The sequence below is a fragment of the Megascapheus bottae genome, chromosome 5 (genome assembly GCF_031878675.1).
Source record: "Megascapheus bottae isolate mThoBot1 chromosome 5, mThoBot2.hap1, whole genome shotgun sequence".
Taxonomy (NCBI): domain Eukaryota; kingdom Metazoa; phylum Chordata; class Mammalia; order Rodentia; family Geomyidae; genus Megascapheus; species Megascapheus bottae.
In genome coordinates, this window is record NC_143513.1 from 7,348,466 (window position 1) to 7,368,186 (window position 19,721).

Genomic DNA, 19,721 nt, shown 5'->3' on the forward strand with positions numbered 1-19,721 from the left:
TAATAATAATAATAATAATAATAATGATAATAAATCCCTTGACACAGAAACTTAAAATATACCCCCCCCATTGCAAATTGTCATTAATATAAGGAATGACAGAATTCTCCCGTAGCAGATCTCTGGGCAGGGAGAGAGCCTCCTCAACCCCTCCACCCAATACCCTCATGTGGAAATCCCTGAGGGAGGACCTGGATGCAGGCCCCACCATGCTCTCTTCCAGTAGGAATGACTTGTTTTCTCTTCTTGCCAGCAGATGATGAAGAGATATCCCTAAGTACCGAGCCTGAGTCAGCAGACATGCCCAACAACAGCCCCCAGGACATGGTGGGAAGCAGCTGTGGCGCCCCAACCAGCGAGACTCCGGACCCGGGTGAGACCTCCAAGGCAGAGGCCCCGGGTGAGCACTGCCTGGTGGACAGGGCCGAGCAGCCGGGCCTGGAGCAGGCTGGGCCAGCCGAGGAGGCGGTAGCCACCACGGAAGCAGGAGACCTCGACCTCGTTCCCCAGGCACCAGATGGGGCCGGGGAGCTTCTGACCCCAGAACAAGACCCCCAGCCCGCCCTGAGCGCTGAACAACTGGCGGAGGAGCTGGAGCTGGGCGACGAGGCCTCCCCGCTGCTGCTGCTGGGACAGGCTCGGGACAGCAAGGAGGATCAGGTAGAGGAGGACGCAGCTCCTCCAGAAAGCAGGGCCAGAGGGGAGGAGGAGGTGGAGGAAGAGGGAGAGAGGGAGAAGGAGGAGAAGCAGGAGGAGCCGGAGCAGGAGGGAGATGCGACTGCTGCGCTGGAGCTGGGAGAGGCGCGGCTGCAGCTTCGGGCTTCGGTGAAGCGGAAAAGCAGGCCCTGCTCCCTGCCGGTGTCGGAGCTGGAGACGGTGATCGCGTCGGCCTGTGGGGACCCCGAGACCCCCAGGACGCACTACATCCGCATCCACACCCTACTGCATAGCCTGCCCTCGGCCCAGGCCGGGAGCTGCGCCCCCGAGGACTGCGTGGAGGAGGAGGAGCCCACGCTCAAGGACTCCCCGGATAAGGACGGGCTCAGCGAGGTGGACACGATGGCCGCCGAGCCCCCGCCGGCTCTGGATGAGGTTGGGGCAGAGCCCGCAGGGGCTACCCCAGGCCTGGCCGCCCCTGGCCACCCCAGGAACCACTTCCGCAGCTTGGCCAATGGTGGCCCTGGCGCAGATGGGGACGCGCAGCCCAGCACAGGGAGTGACAGCGACTCCAGCCCCCGGCAGGGCGGGGAGCCCGGCTGCGAGGGCTGTGATGGCTCGTGCTGCAGCCCCTCGTGCTACAGCTCCTCGTGCTACAGCTCCTCATGCTACAGCCCTTCGTGCTATAGCCCCTCCTGTCACCATGGCAACAGCAGGTTCGCCTGCCACACGCGTTTCTCCTCCGTGGACAGTGCCAAGATCTCGGAGAGCACCGTCTTCTCATCCCAGGAGGAGGAGGAGGAGGAGAACAGCGCCTTCGAGTCGGCGCCCGACTCAGTGCAGAGCCCCGAGCCCGAGCCCGAGCCCACCTGCGCTGCGCCCTGGCACGATGGCGCGGACACAGCAAGCACCTCCGACGCCCTGGAGTCCCCCATGGCAGGCCCAAGCAATCGGAGAGAAGGTTAGACCTCAAACCTGGTCGAAGGGAGCCTAGGACGCAGGGTCCGGCTCTGCAGGGGGTCGCTGCACACCTGGTGGCATGCACACCTGGGGTCCAGCTGTGCAGGCCTGCAGCTGGGCCACTGGCAGTGTAGGTGGTTGAAAAGTCTCAGATTCACACCCCAGAAATCGGTAGCATTGGTTTGTGAGCGTGCATCTGTGTGTCTAGATCGTTGTTGGTTTTAATCCATCACCACCGTGGTTTGGGCAACCAACCAAAGTGCCAAGAGTAGCCACAAATGCCCAAAGCCAGAAGTGCTCTTCCCTGAACGCCTTGAAGATTCACTGACCCTGCTAGTGTTCGTTGGAAAATACATGTTTATTTCTGTCTTAGGATTTAGCTAGCCTCATGTCTGCAGGTAGTCTATAGAATGTGTGTGTCATGATTTCTGTCAGCTGGATTTGTGTTATCGTGGTTGGTGTTGTTTTGTGGTAGTGGTTGTGGTTGCTCTTGTTTATGTTGGCTCCTGGAAGGGAAGAGAAACATGAATGTATAAATACCTTTGTTCCAAATAAGATGCTAACTGAAAAAGAAAATTGTCGCTTTCAGGTTTAAAATGTATTGCATGTTTTAAACCGAAGCTGTTCCTTTTCTTGCTTCTGCCCGAGGGATCAAAGTTGGTTGGGAACCAACTTTGAGCTGAGTGAGGGGGGAGGGAAGAATATGAAGTCGCATAATAATATGAAATGTTGTTTGTATTATTTTGCTTTTTGTTGTAAATTAGCTTCCAAAAGGGCCAAAAAGAAAAAAAGGGATGGTATTGTCTCTAGATTGTAAGCTCATTGAGGGCCAAAATGACCTCTTCTTGATGTTTAGCTCCTTAAGGAAATGTTTGGCATTTACGTTTGTTTTTTTTAAATTGGAAACTAGAATGAGCATAAAAAGTACAAAATATTTAGTAGTGGCCAGTTCTGTCTCCGAGGACAAAGAGGTCATATATAAGGAGAGGGGCAAGGAAATTGGCAGAGGAAAACCAAAATGAGACAGAGAGGGCAGAAGCTCATGATGATGTGCAGCGTGGAAAGATAGCCCTGAGGAGTGAGCATAAGTTGGAAAACTCCTCCCTTGAACAACAGTGGCTGCTTTGTCCGAGGCTAGATGCTAAGTGCTTATCCAGGGAGATGGATCAGCATTAGGGACTACAAGGAAGAGTAGCCCATGATAATGCCATGAGAGCAGAGGAGCTGATGCTTCAAACCAGAGCTCTGCAACATCTGCAAAAAGCCAGAGAGTAAATATTCAGGCTTTGTGGGTCAGGAGGAAAACAAAAGCATGTAACTATTCTCATTGAGAGTATGTTAGCTGGAATGTATTTTAGCCTATCTATTGGGAGATTATCTTCACATGATTAATTGATGATTGGCTCTGCGTAAATTTATTTAAAAGCTTATTTTACAAAGCAAACCACCAAACTCCTCTCCCCTGAATAAACAACAACAATAAACACTTGAAAGACGGACAGTCGAACAGGAGAAAGGCAGGAAAGTTTTTCATAACCATAAGCAGAAGTGTTTGCAGACAAGTTTCTCAGTGTTTTCTGAATGTAAGTTCAGGAAAAAAAAAACGATAATAATAGGAAGCACCTATGTGCTTGGCTGTGGCTATTAGAAGGAGAGTTGTGGACATTCCTGTGGCTCCTGACAAGGACTCTACCTTTCTTGGGGCTTTGAAGAGTCTGACACATGAATTTACAGCCAGTCTTCCTGCCTCAAAAGTGCCTGAGTTGACAAGGCACCACCGTGGGCTGGTGTCTCACATAGACATCTACCTGACAGACATTTGCATGGGCGTAGCTTCTGCTTCCTATATCCCACCCTAAGACAGAGAATTCTTTCTATATAGATATGCAGGAGGTTAGCAAGGTAGGCCTAGTAAAGGACTTGGCAACCATTTAAGAATGAGCACCACGTCACCACACTGTTCAGTCCTTTGAGGTCCAAATGGACACTGATAGAAGCTATTGTTCTTTACCTATTTTTTTTCCCTGTGCCTGTCTGGGGCTTGAACTCAGGTACTGGAGCATGGTCCTTAAGGTTTATTTGCTTAATATCAAAGCTCTACCACTTGAGCCACAGCTCTACTTCAGGCTTTGGGGTGGTTAATTGGAGAGAAAAATCTCACAGACTTTCTTGGCCAGGCTGTCTTTGAACGGAGATCCTCCAGCCTCAGACATCAGAGATACTAGGGTTGCACCAACACCCAGATTCTTTGTCTATTTTTTGCCTTGTTTGCCGTTTTATAAAAACTACTTTTAAATTTTAATTTTGATCCCCTTTATTCCTTCTGTAAATGGATAAGAGGAACAAAATAATGCTGTGGCTGGGACCTCAAGCCCTGGCGGCTGGTCTTCCAGATTCTTAGTTACTCCCTGCATTTCTCACCAACTGCTCTATACCTCCGTTTCCTCATGAGCAAGGGTGCAATTGTAGAATAAATACCACAGGATAACTGAGGTTATGCTCAAAGCAATTCACCAAGCTGGTGAGTAATCTCACCAAGTTAGAGTTCTTCCAGGCATTTGAACAGTGAGACTTACTTGAAAGGTACATAAAATGACTAGCTATGGTAGTGCATACCTGTAATCCCAGGCCAAGAAGGAGAATTGAAAGTTCAAAGAGAGCTTAGGCCATCTAGTGAGATCTTGTTTCAGAAAAGAGAGAGAGATGGACAGACCAACAGATTAAGAGAAAGGAGAGGAGGGAGAGAGGAGGGATGGAGAGAAAGAGGCAGACAGACAATATAAAACATACAGGAAGATCACTTCAATTAGTATGTCCTACTCCATGCTACTCAAGAAAACTTTTCACATTATTAGATGCTAAAATGATAGTCTGTTTCCACAATTTGATCATATGATTTACAAACAAAATTTTAAAAGTCTGTCTTCTATTTGTAGCTAAGAAATAGGCAAAGATGTCAGACATTATAGCTAGTCTGAGCCCTTCCTTCGTAAATGAGATAAGGGTGATGCGGTAAGGCTGGGTCCTTGTGCAGATCAGAATCGCTTGCTTCTTCAGTGCGTTCTGTGCATCCAGTCAGCTGACATGTGTCAGTCACATCTTGCATTTGCTTGGGGTCCACACTCTGCTGGGGTGAGCTCCATTAACCTCAGGCAAGTGACACCATTATTTCCACTGGCTTGGAGGAGTAATTAACCTGATTGGTTGAAATAATTACAAGGAGGTAAGCTTAAGATTTTTTTAAAAGAAACTAAATTTAAAATGCAACAGCTGATGACATAACAACTATACTATTGTTTCTTTTCTTTCCTTTCAATTTCTGACACCACACATAGAAAAATACACTCTGATTACACACAGAAGCCATGTTTGAAACAGACATACCACAGTGAGTTGTGCTTTGGCACAATGAGAAGCCTTCCCAGAGTACATAAGGGTTTTCAAGGAACTAAAGGATTTGAGTAATATTCTACAGTTTGTACCATAATATGTATACTTAGAGAGAGAGAGAGAGAGAGAGAGAGAGAGAGAGGGAGACATACGTATATATAATGTAGAAGTCTTTGCTTCTTAAACTTGCTACTTCTAAGAATTAACTAAGTTAAGCCCACCTAACTTCCTTCCTATTTATTTATTTTTAGTTTTAAGCAGGCCAATGGAACTAGGATGAGAAGAAGTGGCCATTTTCCCATGTATGGACATTTCGGGAGAATGGTCAACATTCAAGATCCCATAATGATCTCAATGATTAGCTGTTCAGCTTCTCTCCATTTTGATCCTAAGTTTAATAGGCATGTCCTCACTTGCAGTAGCCATGGAGTACAGAGGAAGAAAGGGCTGTGTCCTCTTGTCCTCTGGCCAGCAGGGTGTGAACACAGGGTGAGGTAGGAGAAAAGAAGTCTAGAGCTGAATGGAGGACATTTTGTATAATAGGTCCTTGTCACTCTCCAGAGTTAAGGTATCCAGCTACCCATATACATAGTCATTCCACATACCTGAGACCATCATCATGAAATAAGAACAGTCTTCTAGAACATTCCTCAGCGCATTATACATCTGCACTGGCACTTGTACAAAATAAATCCATACTAATCAGATACGTGCACTCTGTGGATATAAGGGTCAATTCAAACATTTCTCATGGAGAAATGTTTCTTCTTCCTTCTATCTCAAGTTCAGCATCACATGTTTCAGTATTCTTTTTATCTACTTCCTTTATGTCTTGTCCTTTCCTCTTTTGAGAGCACTATGCCGTGTCCAAATCCTCCAATGTTTAGAGGAGTCTTGAGTTTCAACAGCACTCTAGGCTTACTTCCATAGCTCTGAGCTTCCCTACCACAGAAATTTCCCTTCTGGGCCTTACCAGTTCCCTGACCCATCTTGGAAAGTCACGATCTGAGAGTTGAATTCTCCCCAAATCTGAAAAAAAACAGTCTCTTGAAATCTATGAGGAAACCATCCTATCCATAGGACAAGGTATAATTTTGGCAAGCCCATCACGCTTTTATGGAGCATTATAAATGCTTCACTTTACTCAAACAAGCCTATTTTCCTTTGCTAGGCTAAAAACAGGTTTTGTTAATTTTCTCTGTGTTCCTTAATGATGTCTCCTTCCATCAAGAAAGTCCACATGGTTATAGAATCAGACTTTGATCCTACATATTGGTCTGTGTGGCAGAGCCCATTAGTAATGAAGTGTTTGGATGTTTTTCCTTCCTTTTTTTTAAAAAAGAAAATAAGTTCTTCCATCATGAAGACTATGAACATAGCAGACACAAAGTAGTCTGCCTACTCTGCTGGTTGTTTCTTATAGAGAATTGGTTTAGTCATGATTTTCTGATGACGTTGTGATAGTAATAAATGAACCTAAATGTCTTGACTATCTTGTCCATAGGTGAATGCCCTATACTCCATAATTCCCAGCCAGTAAGCCAGCTTCCTTCCCTGAGGCCTGAACATCACCACTATCCAACAATCGATGAGCCTCTTCCACCAAGTAAGCTTTAGTTTTTAAAATCTATGTCTTACCTGTCAAGTCTAAACAGGTCAGTATACATTTGTATGTAAACATCCAGACTCTTCCCCAATTCCATGCTGTTATCGAAAACTAAGATGGCACCTACAAGATGATGGTTTTGTTTTGTGATTGTTTCACACGGGATCTTGAAGAGGTAACCATATGTTTTCAGGGTCCCTCCATTTTGGAAATGAAGAACATTTCTTCTTTTTTTCATTTTGTCATGAGGCTTGACTCAGCCCGGGCACTGTCCCTAATCTCTTCAGCTCAAGCCTGCTTCTTCACCCTTGAGCCAAGCCCCACTTCCCATTTTCTAGAGGTTCATTGGAGATAAGAGTCTCAGGTCTTTTTGTGCCCAGCTGGCTTTGAACCTTGATCCTTAGATAGCCTCCTGAGTAGCTAGAATTACAGGCATGAGCCACCGCGCCCAGCAAGAACATTTCTTTTCTTTTTTTTTTAAATGACAAGCTTTTTTATTGTAATTAATAGAGGGGTTATAAGAACATTTCTTCATAAGACTCAGTTAGTCCTTGAAATTTTTACTTACTTATTTTTTTATTATTATTGTTATTATCTTATTTGCCAGTATCAGGGCTTGAACTCAGGGCCTTGTGCTCTTTCAACTCACTTGCTCACTCATAGCCGGAACTCAATGATTTGGGTTAGACCACCAGCCTATTTTTTGCTGGTTCACTGGAGATTGTTTCCTGGACTTTTCTGTCCAGGCTGGCTACAAAATGTGATCCTCCAGATCTCAGCCTTCTGCGAAGCTCAGATTGTAAATGTGAGCTTCTAGTGCCCAGTCTCCAATTTTTACTAGTTTTAAATTTGTAGTTTTGAACAGATTGATTATATTGGGTTTGGTACTCACAAATGAAGCAACTTCAAGTGATGGGGTTACAATTTTACTTCCCTGTAACTTGCATCAATGGATAAAAGCTCTACATTTTTTTCTGTAGTTCTTAGGGAACCAGGCAAAGTATCATCTTTAGGGTGAAATTCACTTCACTTTCCCCTAGTAACTGAAGAGTATAGCTAATAATTATTTAACTAGACATCTGAATTTAGGAAAATCATTTAATCACTCAGATGTTATTTTCTTATTTGTAAAACAAAGCTTAAACTCTCATCTGCTACTAAATGCTAAGCTTGGACTATGTGGTATCTGGATATCATTTTAGCTTTAACCTTTAACATTCTATTTAATAACTGATGCCTCTAAGAATGATATAAAATCACTTAGCATCACATATTTTCATGAATTATGAAACATCTCCCTTTGGGCTTAAGATATTTTTTGTTGGATTTTTTTTCCCACAAAAATGACCTCCAAGATTTGATAGACTTTACCACTGGAAAAAAAGTATTTCCAGCATGCAAGAAATCCATGTTTCTTTACATTCTTTGGTCTGTGTTTCCTTTAGGTAGTTCAGTTTCCAAAAGGTTAAGAAGCTGTTATAACATAACATTTTTACAGTGCCCCAGTTGAGAAATAGTAGTGAAGTGGGTCAGGCTGGCAGTAAAGGTAAGGAGGAGAAGAGATGTGGCCAGGTTCTGAATATATATATATATATATATATATATATATATATATATAGAGAGAGAGAGAGAGAGAGAGAGAGAGAGAGATATTAGACAAATTTGATGACACATTGTATATACAAGAGAGAGGCAGAGACAGTGACAGAGAGGAGAATGAAGTGTTTTAACATAGAAAGCTGGAGTTGTCTACAGCTGGGATGGGAAAGAGAGCATACAACAGAGCATGTTTAAGTAAGGAAACCCAGAGGCTTGGTTCTTACCTTGCTATTTGAGATGTCTCCAAGTAGTTGTGTTAAGAAAACAATCAGAATCTGAAGTTCAAGAGAAAGGTCTAAACTATAAACATGAAATAGCATTTCTTCAAAAACACATTGTAATGTAAAGCATTACAGGGAGTTGGGTTAAGAAAAAAAATGATACATGATCAGGGTAGCACTGATCTTAAACCTCACAGAAAACATATACGTTGCATTCAGCAGATCCCTCATCACAAATAACAGCCTTCTCATCACTGGATAACTTGCCCTACTATGTACATATAGATTTCAGGTGTCTGTTTAAGTGAACTATAACATGATAGTGTTAATCCATCTAGCCATGATAAGAGCAGAAAACCTATTTGGATTTTTGTTTTTACTATAAAATAGATGCAAGTAAATTCTCTCCTTTTTTCTTTCTCTTTCAAATTTATATTATTATTTTAGTTTTGCCAATACTAGGACTTAAACTCAGAGCCTCTTTTTCCATATAGCTGGTGCACTACCACTTGAACTATGCTTCCACTTCCAGCTTTTTACTCATTAAGTGGAGATAATCTCTTGGGTTTGTCTGCCCAGATTTTCTCTGAACCACAGTTCTCAAACCTCAACCTCCTGAATAGCTAGGAATATAGGCATGGTGCTTGACATGTTTGTTCATGGATTTGTTGGAGACGGGGTCTCGTTAGGTAGCCCAGACCAGTTTTGAACACATGACTGTCCTGTCTCTGTCTTCTAAGGACAAGGATGACAATCATGTGTCTCCAAAGCAAATTCTTTACAAATCAACCCAGATAACATACTCACCATTTCTATGAATAAGTGCAAGAATGTGTAACTAGCAATATACATTCTAGATAGTTACTATATCCCTAAAAATTATATGTCTGGCTTGCTATCATTCTACATGAATGATTTAGAAATATTTGAACTTATTATCCTGATGCTTAGTTCCCTAATACTGTTCTTAGAGGATTTGTAGAACTTCACTCCTCGTCTGTGAAAGTGTCTTGCTTTTATTTTGGACAGCTGCATGACTCAGCTCTGTATTCTAGGACCAGACATAGTCCCTAGTCTATACTTAGGGTTAAAAGGACATTTTTTTCAAGTGAATTAAACAGTGTAATGCTCTTAAAAGATGAACGCTTACTCTTAGTTGTGTGAGTCATGATAATTCAGGAAAAAACATTGCCCATTTCAATTTTTGGGGGATCAGACTAATTATCAGGTAACACTATTACACTTAGACTCTGACTCAACACTTCTCTGCATATTTACAAGGAACTATCATTGATGGCTGAATGATCTAATCACCACTTTGAGTCTAAGCTTCTGGAACATACTTATACAAATCAAAGCACCATTTCCCCTTTGGTTTGTTTTGAAAGTTACATTTAGTGTTTCCTAATATTTGGGTTTCCATTGGGAACTTTTTAAAAGTCCTTCAAGTCAGACATATGCCATGAGGTTTCCAAACAAATATGCAGTGTACATATAAGACCACAAATAGGCCAAATGTACTTTTCCATTAAAAATACTACAAGTTGCTATGTCATTACCTGAATAGTTAATACTTGACCTTACTCCCAAAAGCTACTTCCTCTTGAGAGCTTTTCTCATTTTTGCAATCACTGTGTATGTGTGTGTGTATGTGTGTGTGTGTGTGTGTGTGTGTGTTTTCCTTTAATCCAATATACTTTCAGCATAACATTATCAGATTACCACTCTTTCCACTCCATGGTGAAGTATGGAGTCTAACAGCTTTGCCCATGCCCACTCAGCAGACATGGCTCTTCTACATCAAGTTCAGGGGTGAACATGGCTTCCAGTCCTCTTTCTTTCCAGGGCTTTCCCATGCACCTTGTCACCCCTCAGTGCATGTCTGTGCCGCATATTGTGCCTCATCTGTGCTCCTGCCTTTCAGCTTTCTATGGGTTGGGTTTAATTTGGAAAGTGTATTACTGTGGGCTCCTTCTACTATTTTAGAATGCTTATTTAGCAACTAAAGAGTTAATTTTTTAAATGTTTTTCCCTGAGTTGTTGGCAGGTTGGTTTGGTTTTGGCTAGAAATATTTGGCAGCCACAGGTAGACTGAGTATTCATTGTGAATTTATGATCTATCCAAAGGGTATTTTGAAACTCTAAGCATTGAACCCTTCCACTCACCCTCTCAGAAATCACCGAGGCCCCATAAATATTAGAACCAGGTCATGTCAAGTTGCAGGGGCAGTGTTTTAGACCAAAGTTAGGATTGCTTTTAATACAGAATCATTGTCCCTCTGTGACTCACCCTCTTTTAGATTTAGCGAAGAGCAGATTCTGCAGTTCAGAATCGAAGCATCAGCTATCCCTGGAGGATGCATCCAGTCTTCTTCCACACCTACCACCTGAGAAACCAACAGAATTTTGTGGTGTGTGTGTGTGTGTGTGTGTGTGTGTGTGTGTGTGTGTGTGTATACATACATGCCTGTGCTGGTCCTAGGGCCTGGGCATTGTCCCTGAGCTTTTTTGCTCAAGACTAACAGCTCTCTACTACTTGAGCCACAACCCCACTTCCAGCTTTTTGGTGGTTAAATGGAGATAAGTGTCTCAGGGACTTTCCTGCCCACTCTGATTTCACCCAGCATTCCTCAGATCTCAGCCTCCTGAGTAGCTGGGCATGAGCCACCAGTATAACCCAATAGGTTAGTTTAAGAAACAAATTTAAGCAGGATTTCTCTCTAGAAACCTTTATTTCTGAACATAGCTCACTTCAAGGAAGCATAGTCTCTGTCAAAAATGACCCTGCAAAGAGTGTGAGCAGATTGGACTCTTCTCTAAAGGCCCAATTCCACACCCCTCTCCCCAAAGGTATGGCAGGTGCTTGGAAGAGAGAGGCAGTGAGCCAACGGTGAGTTCTACCAATATCCAACCTGGAAGTGGTGATCTTGTCCTTGATTTTCTTTTTGCCTTTTATTACACATTAGATTGGGAAGCTCGCATTGACAGCCACGGGCGGGTCTTTTATGTGGACCACGTGAACCGCACAACCACCTGGCAGCGCCCCACTGCAGCAGCCACCCCGGATGGGATGCGGAGATCCGGGTCCGTCCACCAGATGGAGCAGCTCAACAGGCGGTTGGTGATCAGTATGCAACACATTCCTGTACACCCCAGGGAGCCCAGAGTGGCAGCCAGACTCTTCTCTCACACTCCTCTGCTCAGAATGAGGAGATGGCAAACTAATGAAGTAGCTTAAGAAACCTGCTCATAGCGTGACCTAGGGAAGCTGAGTTGGTGGCAGAAGACAAGTTGGACTGTCCCTTAGCGATGGGGAATCCTGGAAAAGAGGAGTACTTAATCATAGCCAACTCTCTAAGCATGGGAGGAGTCCAGGAACTCTCCAGAGATTGAATGCTAGATTTTACATCAGTACACTACTTTTTATGTTCTTTTTCCTGGCCAAGTGGTCTATAGCCATCACAAGATTCTCAAAAGGGAACGGAACTTTTAAAACATTCTGACAATATGCTTTATAAAAAAATATTACAAGCTGCAATGAAAATGATCTTAAAAATATGACATGAATTTTCAATGATGGCTTTTTAAAAAAATCGTGTGTGTGTGTGTGTGTGTGTGTGTGTGTGTGTGTGTGTGTGTGTGTGTGTGTGTGTGCCAGTTCTGGAGCTTGAACTTAGGTTCTGAATACTGTCCCTGCACTGTTTTGCTCAAGACGAGCTCTCTACTACTTGAGCCACAGCTTCACTTCTAGCTTTTTCACTGCTCAATTGGAGATTAGAGTCTCATAGACTCGCCTGCTTGGGGTGACTATAAACCACAACCCTCAGATCTCAGCCTCTTGACCAGCTAAGATTACAGGTGTGAGCCACCAATATCCAGTTTTATATTTAGTAGACAAAGGGATTTCATCTCAATGTGTCTTCATATGTATACACTACTTCTATCCAGCTCACCCACTCCATCATTCTTCCTTGCACATCCAATACTTTAATTGGCCCCCTCTCACTTATTTGCAATAGCACCCTAGTTTCATAGTTTCTCCATACCTATATGTAATAATTCTAAAAGTTTGAAAATATCTTTAAAGTGTGGTGTGGTGGCTTAGACTCATAGTTCTGGCTACTCCATAGTCTGAGGTAGCAGAATGATTTGATTGAGATCAAAATGAGAGGGGGGCGGGGAATCACAAAGACAGACAGAAAGATAGAAGAGAGAGACTTAAAGGAGAGAAGGAAGAAAGAGATTCTTTAGAATTGTTTTGCCTAAAAAAAAGAGGATCCTCCAGGGTTTTACAGTCTTTCATGAGTAAATGCTGGTATGCTTCAGTGGAGCAAAGTGCACTGGGGGAGCTAGCCAGACTTCTGGGAACAGATAAAGAGAAAAGGAATTTAGGTTTTGATAAATTATTCCCTTCTTAGGAAAAAAACCTCCTTAGGGAAGGTCAGACAGCCTTCAGATAAGCACTCAGGCTTTTAAATACTTAACCTACAGCTTTCAAACACTTAAAAGTGTTCTGTCATTTGGCTGCCTCAGAACGTACACGTGAACACATAGGGGTCATTTTCTGATAACCTGAACTTGCCTGAAACTCTCATGGGGATCACTGCTTCTCTATAAAGGGGCTGGGAGTCATTAGGCAAAACAAAATTCATGTGGAGAAAATGAAGAGGCTAGTTAGAGTGAGGGAAATAGGTAGAGCAAACAGGAACCAGACAATTGGACAATTTTCTAAACGTAACAGGATGTGGAACAAACCCAAGCTAACAAAGGACAAGAAGGGGCAAAAACTCTTCTATTGACAGGTAAAACTGATCATGGAATCCCTGCAGAAGGTGGGTGCTTTCCCTACACCAGCAGGCTGACCCACCATTGTGGGTCACATATCCAGCATATCCTGACTCCTGTACCAGCATTGATTCCAGTCTCCTGTCCTCCATTCATTCTCCACACTATGTTCAGTGATCATTCTAAGTATGTATCTGGAGCTGTCTCGTGTGTGTGTGTGTGTGTGTGTGTGTGTGTGTGTGTGTGTGTGTGTGTGTGCTGGTCCTGGAGCTTGAATTCAGGGCCTTTCACTGTCCCTGATGTTTTGTGTTTAAGGGTGGCTCTCAACCACTTGAGCCCATAGCTCCATGACCAGCTTTGGGGTAGTTAATCAAAACTAAGAGTCTCACAGACTTTGTTTCTCTGGGTTGGCTTTGAATCTGAGTAGCTTGGATTACAGCTATGAGCCACTGGTGTCTGGCGGCTATCTCTGTTTGTAAGCAGCTGCTTACCCCCAAGTGTAGCTGTTCTCAAAGGTGATCCCTGCTCCAGTAGCCTCAGGACCACTCAGGACATAGCTGCAATGTGAAGCAGAAATGCAAACCTTAGGTCCTAACCCAAAGCTACCAAACTACAGACTCGATGGGGCTTGGGAGTCTTCTGTGATTTTTGAAAAATCTTGTAGGTCACTTAGCTGTGGCCTGCACTGGGAATGCTTACAGGTGTTCCCTGCCACTCCCTCCACGTCTTTACCAGTGTTTACCCATTCTCAGCCTAGGGCACCTTGATTTCACTTGCTTTCTCTTCTGACAAATATTCCTTCCTAGCAAGCTTTGAGGCAAGTCCCAACTCCAACTTCTCCTTATCTATGGCCCCACACATCTGGTCATCTTCCATGACCAGAACAGTCTTTCACAGCTAGAGTCATAGTTCACACACCATTTGCCCATTTGCTCCATCTCAACTACATGTGTTCCAAGGACATGGCCACTCTAATTCTCTAACTTGACTGACTGGCACAGAGCTGTGCATAATGGAAGGGCTAGTACATATTTAGTACCTGAGGAGGGGATTGACTGGCAGCGATGGTTCTAATGTAGAAGGAAAAATAAGATGATCATTGAGATAAAAATATCTTTATTATAAGATTTCCACAACCTCTTCCCAATTTTATCAATTACCTGACAAGAGTAGGTGAGTCGAATAATCATTCCAGTTCGTAAACATAGTATAATGGTAAATTCCATACCTTAGTTGTCATTTAATGCATGAACTACTTTTCATTATCAGTTTTTATTTATGTTTATTTTGTGTGTGTGTGTGTGTGTGTGTGTGTGTGTGTGTGTGTGTGGGTGGGTGGGTGTGTATGCCACTCCTGGGCTTGAACTCGGGGCCTGGGTGCTGTCCCTTAGATTTATTCAGTTAGAGCTGGCATTCTACTACTTGAGCCACAATTCTACCTCTGGCATTTTTTTTTGCTGATGAATTAGAGATGAGTCTCACAGAATTTCCTATCTAAATTTGGCTTTGAATCACACTTCTCAGATCTCAATCTTCTATGTAGCTAGAATTATAAACAGGAGCCACCAGGACCCGACTGTGTTGATATTTAAGAGTTAGCATACTCCAAACGCATCCTAGCTTGCAAAATCAAATAGTCTAGAGACACTTGTATTGCTAATTGTTTTAGTCATCTTTTGAGCATTTTCAGCCTGTTGCCTGTTTTTCCCCTTAACATTTAAGATAATTCTTCATAGATTTCTACAATTCTCTGATTCAGAGCCTTGGCCTGCCAGCAAGCAAACAAAAGAATAATGGCTGTCTTTCTATTCTCTAATGTAAAGGTATCAAAACATTCAGCGAACCATTGCAACTGAGAGACCTGAAGAAGAGTCTGGAAGTCAGAATGGCGAGCAAGTCCCAGGAGGAAATGGAGGTGGAGGGAGTGACTCCGAAGCTGAATCCTCCCAGCCAAACTCAGGTACTCGAGGCGAAAAGCCCACACACCGGGGATAGAGTAGAAACCCCTCACCCAGCCCCTACTGTCAGGAGTGACAGGCTATGGGAGAAAGACTGCACAAAGGATCAGGTTAGAAGAGAGAGAGGCATTGTACCCAAAAGGTAAAGGAGGCAATACAAGCTGGCCTATAGAAACCTCGGAAGGAGATGAGACAAATGCCACCACCATGGAAGACAGCCTAGAGCTGGGAAAGTAAATAGATCCTGGGCATGGGCTTTCTGTATACAATGCTTGGGCATCACAACAATTTTGTGTATCACGTAGCTTTAGTCATGTGTCATTAAGGAAAAGTATTTATTAGTATCTTAAGTTTTTCTGCTTACCAAGAAAACATGCAGTAAAAAGTTCCCTTTCAAATGAGCAGATCTAGGAACACTTACTTGTCTATATTTAGGAGAAAATTCATCATCTCTCTGGGGAGGAACCTGAAGACAAAGGGATTTTCCAGCAGGCTTCTGGTAATACATACTGTTGAACAGCATTTTTTTTTTTTTTGCCAAGAGCCTGGTTTTGTTGGTCTTCTTGTTTATGAACCTGCCTGAACAGAATCCAGTGAAGGATATTCAAAAGGCATGAGACTACCAGATATCAGTAGCTCGCACCTATAATCCTAGCCATTCAGGAGGCTGACATTTGAGGATTGTGGTTCAAAATTAACCCAAGCAAGAAAGTCTGTGAGACTTCTGTCTCCAGTTAACCACCAAAAGGCTGGAAATGGACCTGTCTCCCAAGTGGTGGAGAGCTAACCTTGAGCAAAAGATGTTCAGAGCCAGCACCTAGGCCCCCAGTCCCCAGTTTAAGCCCCAGGACAGGCACACACACACACATACACGCATGCACACATACACACGCATGCGCGCAGCAAGAGCCTGGCTTTCACTTTTTGTGCCCAGAACGATGTCATACTAGTGAAGTGATATCCTAATAATTCAGCATCTCTGTGGACTGGCAGATTTATTTGCCAAAAGAAGGCTCCAAGTTATTGCAGGTCCACAGTTCCCCCAACAACTTCAACGGCCTCCATCCTATTTCCTTTTACTGACTAGATTAACTTTTCCTATTGTTCAGTCTTCTGAGAAACTACATGACAAATCTAGCGGTGGTGGGGGGACAGAAAATTTCTGGGTTCAGTATTGGATTACTTAGTAATTATTATGTAACAAATTGTTCTATCTGTAGTTGTTTGATCCTGAGGATCTGTAGGCAATGATGGGAGCTGAGTGCAGCCCAGTGGCTTCTCAGGATATTCCTGCCATCACACACGTGTCCTCAGTCTGCCAAAAGCCTCTGAGGTGGCTGGTATGGCCTGTTCTTCCAACAACCATCCTAACTCCTGTTAGCCAGGAACTAGGGTATCATTAGTAGTTGCAATCCCAACTACTCAGGCAACTTTTATTTGAGTAGAAAGGTACATGGGACCCTTATCTCCAATTAACCAGCAAAAAGCTGGAAGTAGAGGTATGGCTCAAGTGATGGAGCACAAGCCTTGAGCAAATTAGCAAAAAGAGAGAGAGAGGGAAGTCCTGAGTTGGAACCCCAATAGAAAAAGAGGGAGCAGGGAGATGGGGAGATAGGGAAGACTTGAGCCTAAGGCATGCAAGGATGCTAGTAGGAACTAATGGTTCTTAATTGACTTACAGAAAACAATAGTTGTTGAGAATCCATTCCAAATCCAAAATGGCCCCAGAAACATTGTCCAAAGGAATGATACACATGGGAAATTCCATAGTGTGAAATGTACATTTGTGTGCAAAATGATGTTTTTAAAATATTGCATAAAGGAAGTATAGTAGCCTACACCTGTAGTACACAGGGATGAAGCAAGTGGATCTCATAAGAAGAAAATGTCTTAAAATATGCATCAAATTGCCTTCAAGCTATATATATCCGGTATATATGAAAGAAATATATTCTATGTCTAGATTTGGATCCATACCCAATATACCTTATGATGTATAAGAAAATATCCTAGCATCTGAAAAAGAGTCTAAAACTAAGGAATTATTGGCCTGTGGGGCTCTGTGAAAGCCAGCTGACTGAGGGGGTGGAGCCTGCATGCTGTTCTGATTCAGAAAGGACTTTTATTTTTAAAGGCCAATCTATTTGTTCCTTTGTTTCACTTTTGCCAGACCTGAGGAGAGAAGACTCCCTTTCTCCTGTCAACTCACAAAAAATCACCTTACTGTTGCAGTCCCCTGCGGTCAAGTTTATCACCAACCCTGAATTCTTCACTGTGCTGCACGCCAATTATGTGAGTGCTCTAAATGCAGAGAAGCCCAGCTCCATCGAGCTTAAACAGTCATTGGACAGATTGAAAGAGGCGAGAATTCTACCTAATACAAGGAAATTTCAAAAGACATCTCTGTCCATGTTCATGTGAAGTGGCCATTTTGTCCCACTTTATCAAATCACTTTCACGAAACAAATTTCAAAGTAGATCTCTCCTAAAACAATAACTCAGTTTCCTTTTGAACCATGTTTTCAAGTGATAGGGTTTTTTTTCTCAGTCCTGGGCTTGAACTCAGGGCCTGGGCACTGTCCTTGGGCTTTTTCAAGGCTAGAGCTCTACCACTTGAGCCACAGCATCACTTGCAGCTTTTTTTCTATGTATGTGGTACTGAGGAATCGAACCTGGGTCTTTGTGCATGCTAGGCAAGCACTCTACCAGTAGGCCAAACTCCTAGCCCTAAGATTTTATATAAGTATTTTTTCTCATTGCATTTTGAAGAAATGTTTTCCAGAAATAAAAATAAACACCATATCATCCTTGCATTCAACAAACATTTTCTGAAGTTCAGGCACAAATCTAAGCACTGGAGACACAATGACAGTAGGAATGACAAGTGGAAAGATGAGCCTTCAGAACAGGACAGAGCTCAAATGGAGAGCACATTAAAACATCTGGGGACTGCCAGGAAGCAGAAGATAGCATCTGAATTGAGTCCTGAGGATTGACAGTAGATAGAAGTCAGGCAGAGGGACAATATATGAGGAAGGACCCAACTGTGCAGGTTCCAGAGCTGGTGGGGGTGGGTGCCCTTGGGCAGGGAAAAAGGGTTGGAAACACAGCAGCAAATATCTGGTTAGCCATGTGACTGAGTCTGGGTCCACTGCAGTGGGCAACAGAAACCTAAGGTGATTCTGGGCACTGGGGTCGCGTAGCCAGGGACTTTGGTGGAGGTGGAAAGGGGCCAAGACTAGGAGCTGAGTCAATGATTCTAGTGAGAGAAGCATCCCAGGAAGGAGCCAGGGGCATGGCAAGGGAGGGCTCCAATGAGAGAGATTTCTCAGGGAGTCATTAATGTTCCGATTTCCTGTGTTCAGAGTAGGTAGAAGATGAGACTCAAGTTGTTCCTTCTTTGTGCATTCTAGCTCGTAACGATTCCATTAGGCAGGTGCTTTCCTGTGATGCAATGGTGGAGGCTGTGACTGAAGTAGGAAGATATTAATGTTTGGACACAAAATGACATTTCAGTGCTAATACTACGAGGAATATCAAAAGGGAGGCAAAGATGGCAGACACTAGGCCTGGGATACCAACTGGCCCTGAGACTGCAGAAACCACTGGGTCAACCCTCTCTGGATTTATTGTTTATTGTAGTGTGTCCCTTTTCCACACACACACACAGGACACATTTAAAAGCATGTAAAAGTTTCTTCAGTTCTTCTAGTTCCCTGACTTTAAGGTTTTAAGTAGGATCCCCATGCTTGCAGACTTCCTAAGATCCGGCCTTCTGTGACCCCAAGGCCCTAAATTACTGCCATATATTAATTAGACAGGTAAGAGGACAAAAAGCAAACTCTGCTGTCAGAGAAAGGAATGAGAAGGAAGGAGCGATGCTCAGAGAAAAACATGCTGTGTCCAAGGCAGCCCAATGTCAGTTAGAGGCCCCTGGGTGTTGACAGTGCTTCTGACACCTCCCTGGCAAGCTCATGATAAATCTCTGTATAGCAGTCACCTTACCTGATGATCAAGTGTTCACAGTTTACTTGGTGTGTGTCTTTTCTAATTTTCCACCCTCTACCCTCATCCACCCTGAATGGGCTCAGAGCGCCTACCGAGTCTTTACCAGTAGCACTTGCTTAAAGCACATGATTCTGAAAGTCCGACGAGATGCTCGAAACTTTGAACGCTACCAGCACAACCGAGACTTGGTGAATTTCATCAACATGTTTGCAGACACTCGACTCGAACTGCCCCGGGGCTGGGAGATCAAAACAGACCAGCAGGGAAAGGTGAGAGTGATGGATGTGGGGGGCTCTCACTTATTTCATCACTGATTCACCAGGGAGAAGATGGGGGAGAATGCGAGACAGTCATGTGACTTGGGGATGCTCTCAGCCACCCATAAGTGAAGAGGTGGTGACTGTCCCCATGGAAGACTCTCAGCCTCAATACTGTCGCTGGGAGCAGTGGGCAGGGGCAACGAAGTATGTATGTTATTCCACAACCCATTTGTGCCACTGCAGGCAAGATTTTTCTCTTCCAAATTCCTCTGAAAGA

At 43.6% G+C, this 19,721-nt stretch overlaps 1 protein-coding gene across 1 annotated transcript in view; it reads left to right on the top strand.

The window, feature by feature from the left end:
- Hecw1 (HECT, C2 and WW domain containing E3 ubiquitin protein ligase 1) overlaps positions 1-19,721 on the top strand; it is a 277,245-nt gene that overhangs the window by 198,474 nt on the left and 59,050 nt on the right. The window contains exons 10-15 of the mRNA XM_090332620.1: positions 254-1,618; positions 6,512-6,613; positions 11,400-11,550; positions 15,042-15,178; positions 17,347-17,468; positions 19,268-19,453. Of these exons, the coding sequence (XP_090188746.1) occupies positions 254-1,618; positions 6,512-6,613; positions 11,400-11,550; positions 15,042-15,178; positions 17,347-17,468; positions 19,268-19,453 (2,063 nt within the window). The remainder of the gene's footprint in view (positions 1-253; positions 1,619-6,511; positions 6,614-11,399; positions 11,551-15,041; positions 15,179-17,346; positions 17,469-19,267; positions 19,454-19,721) is intronic.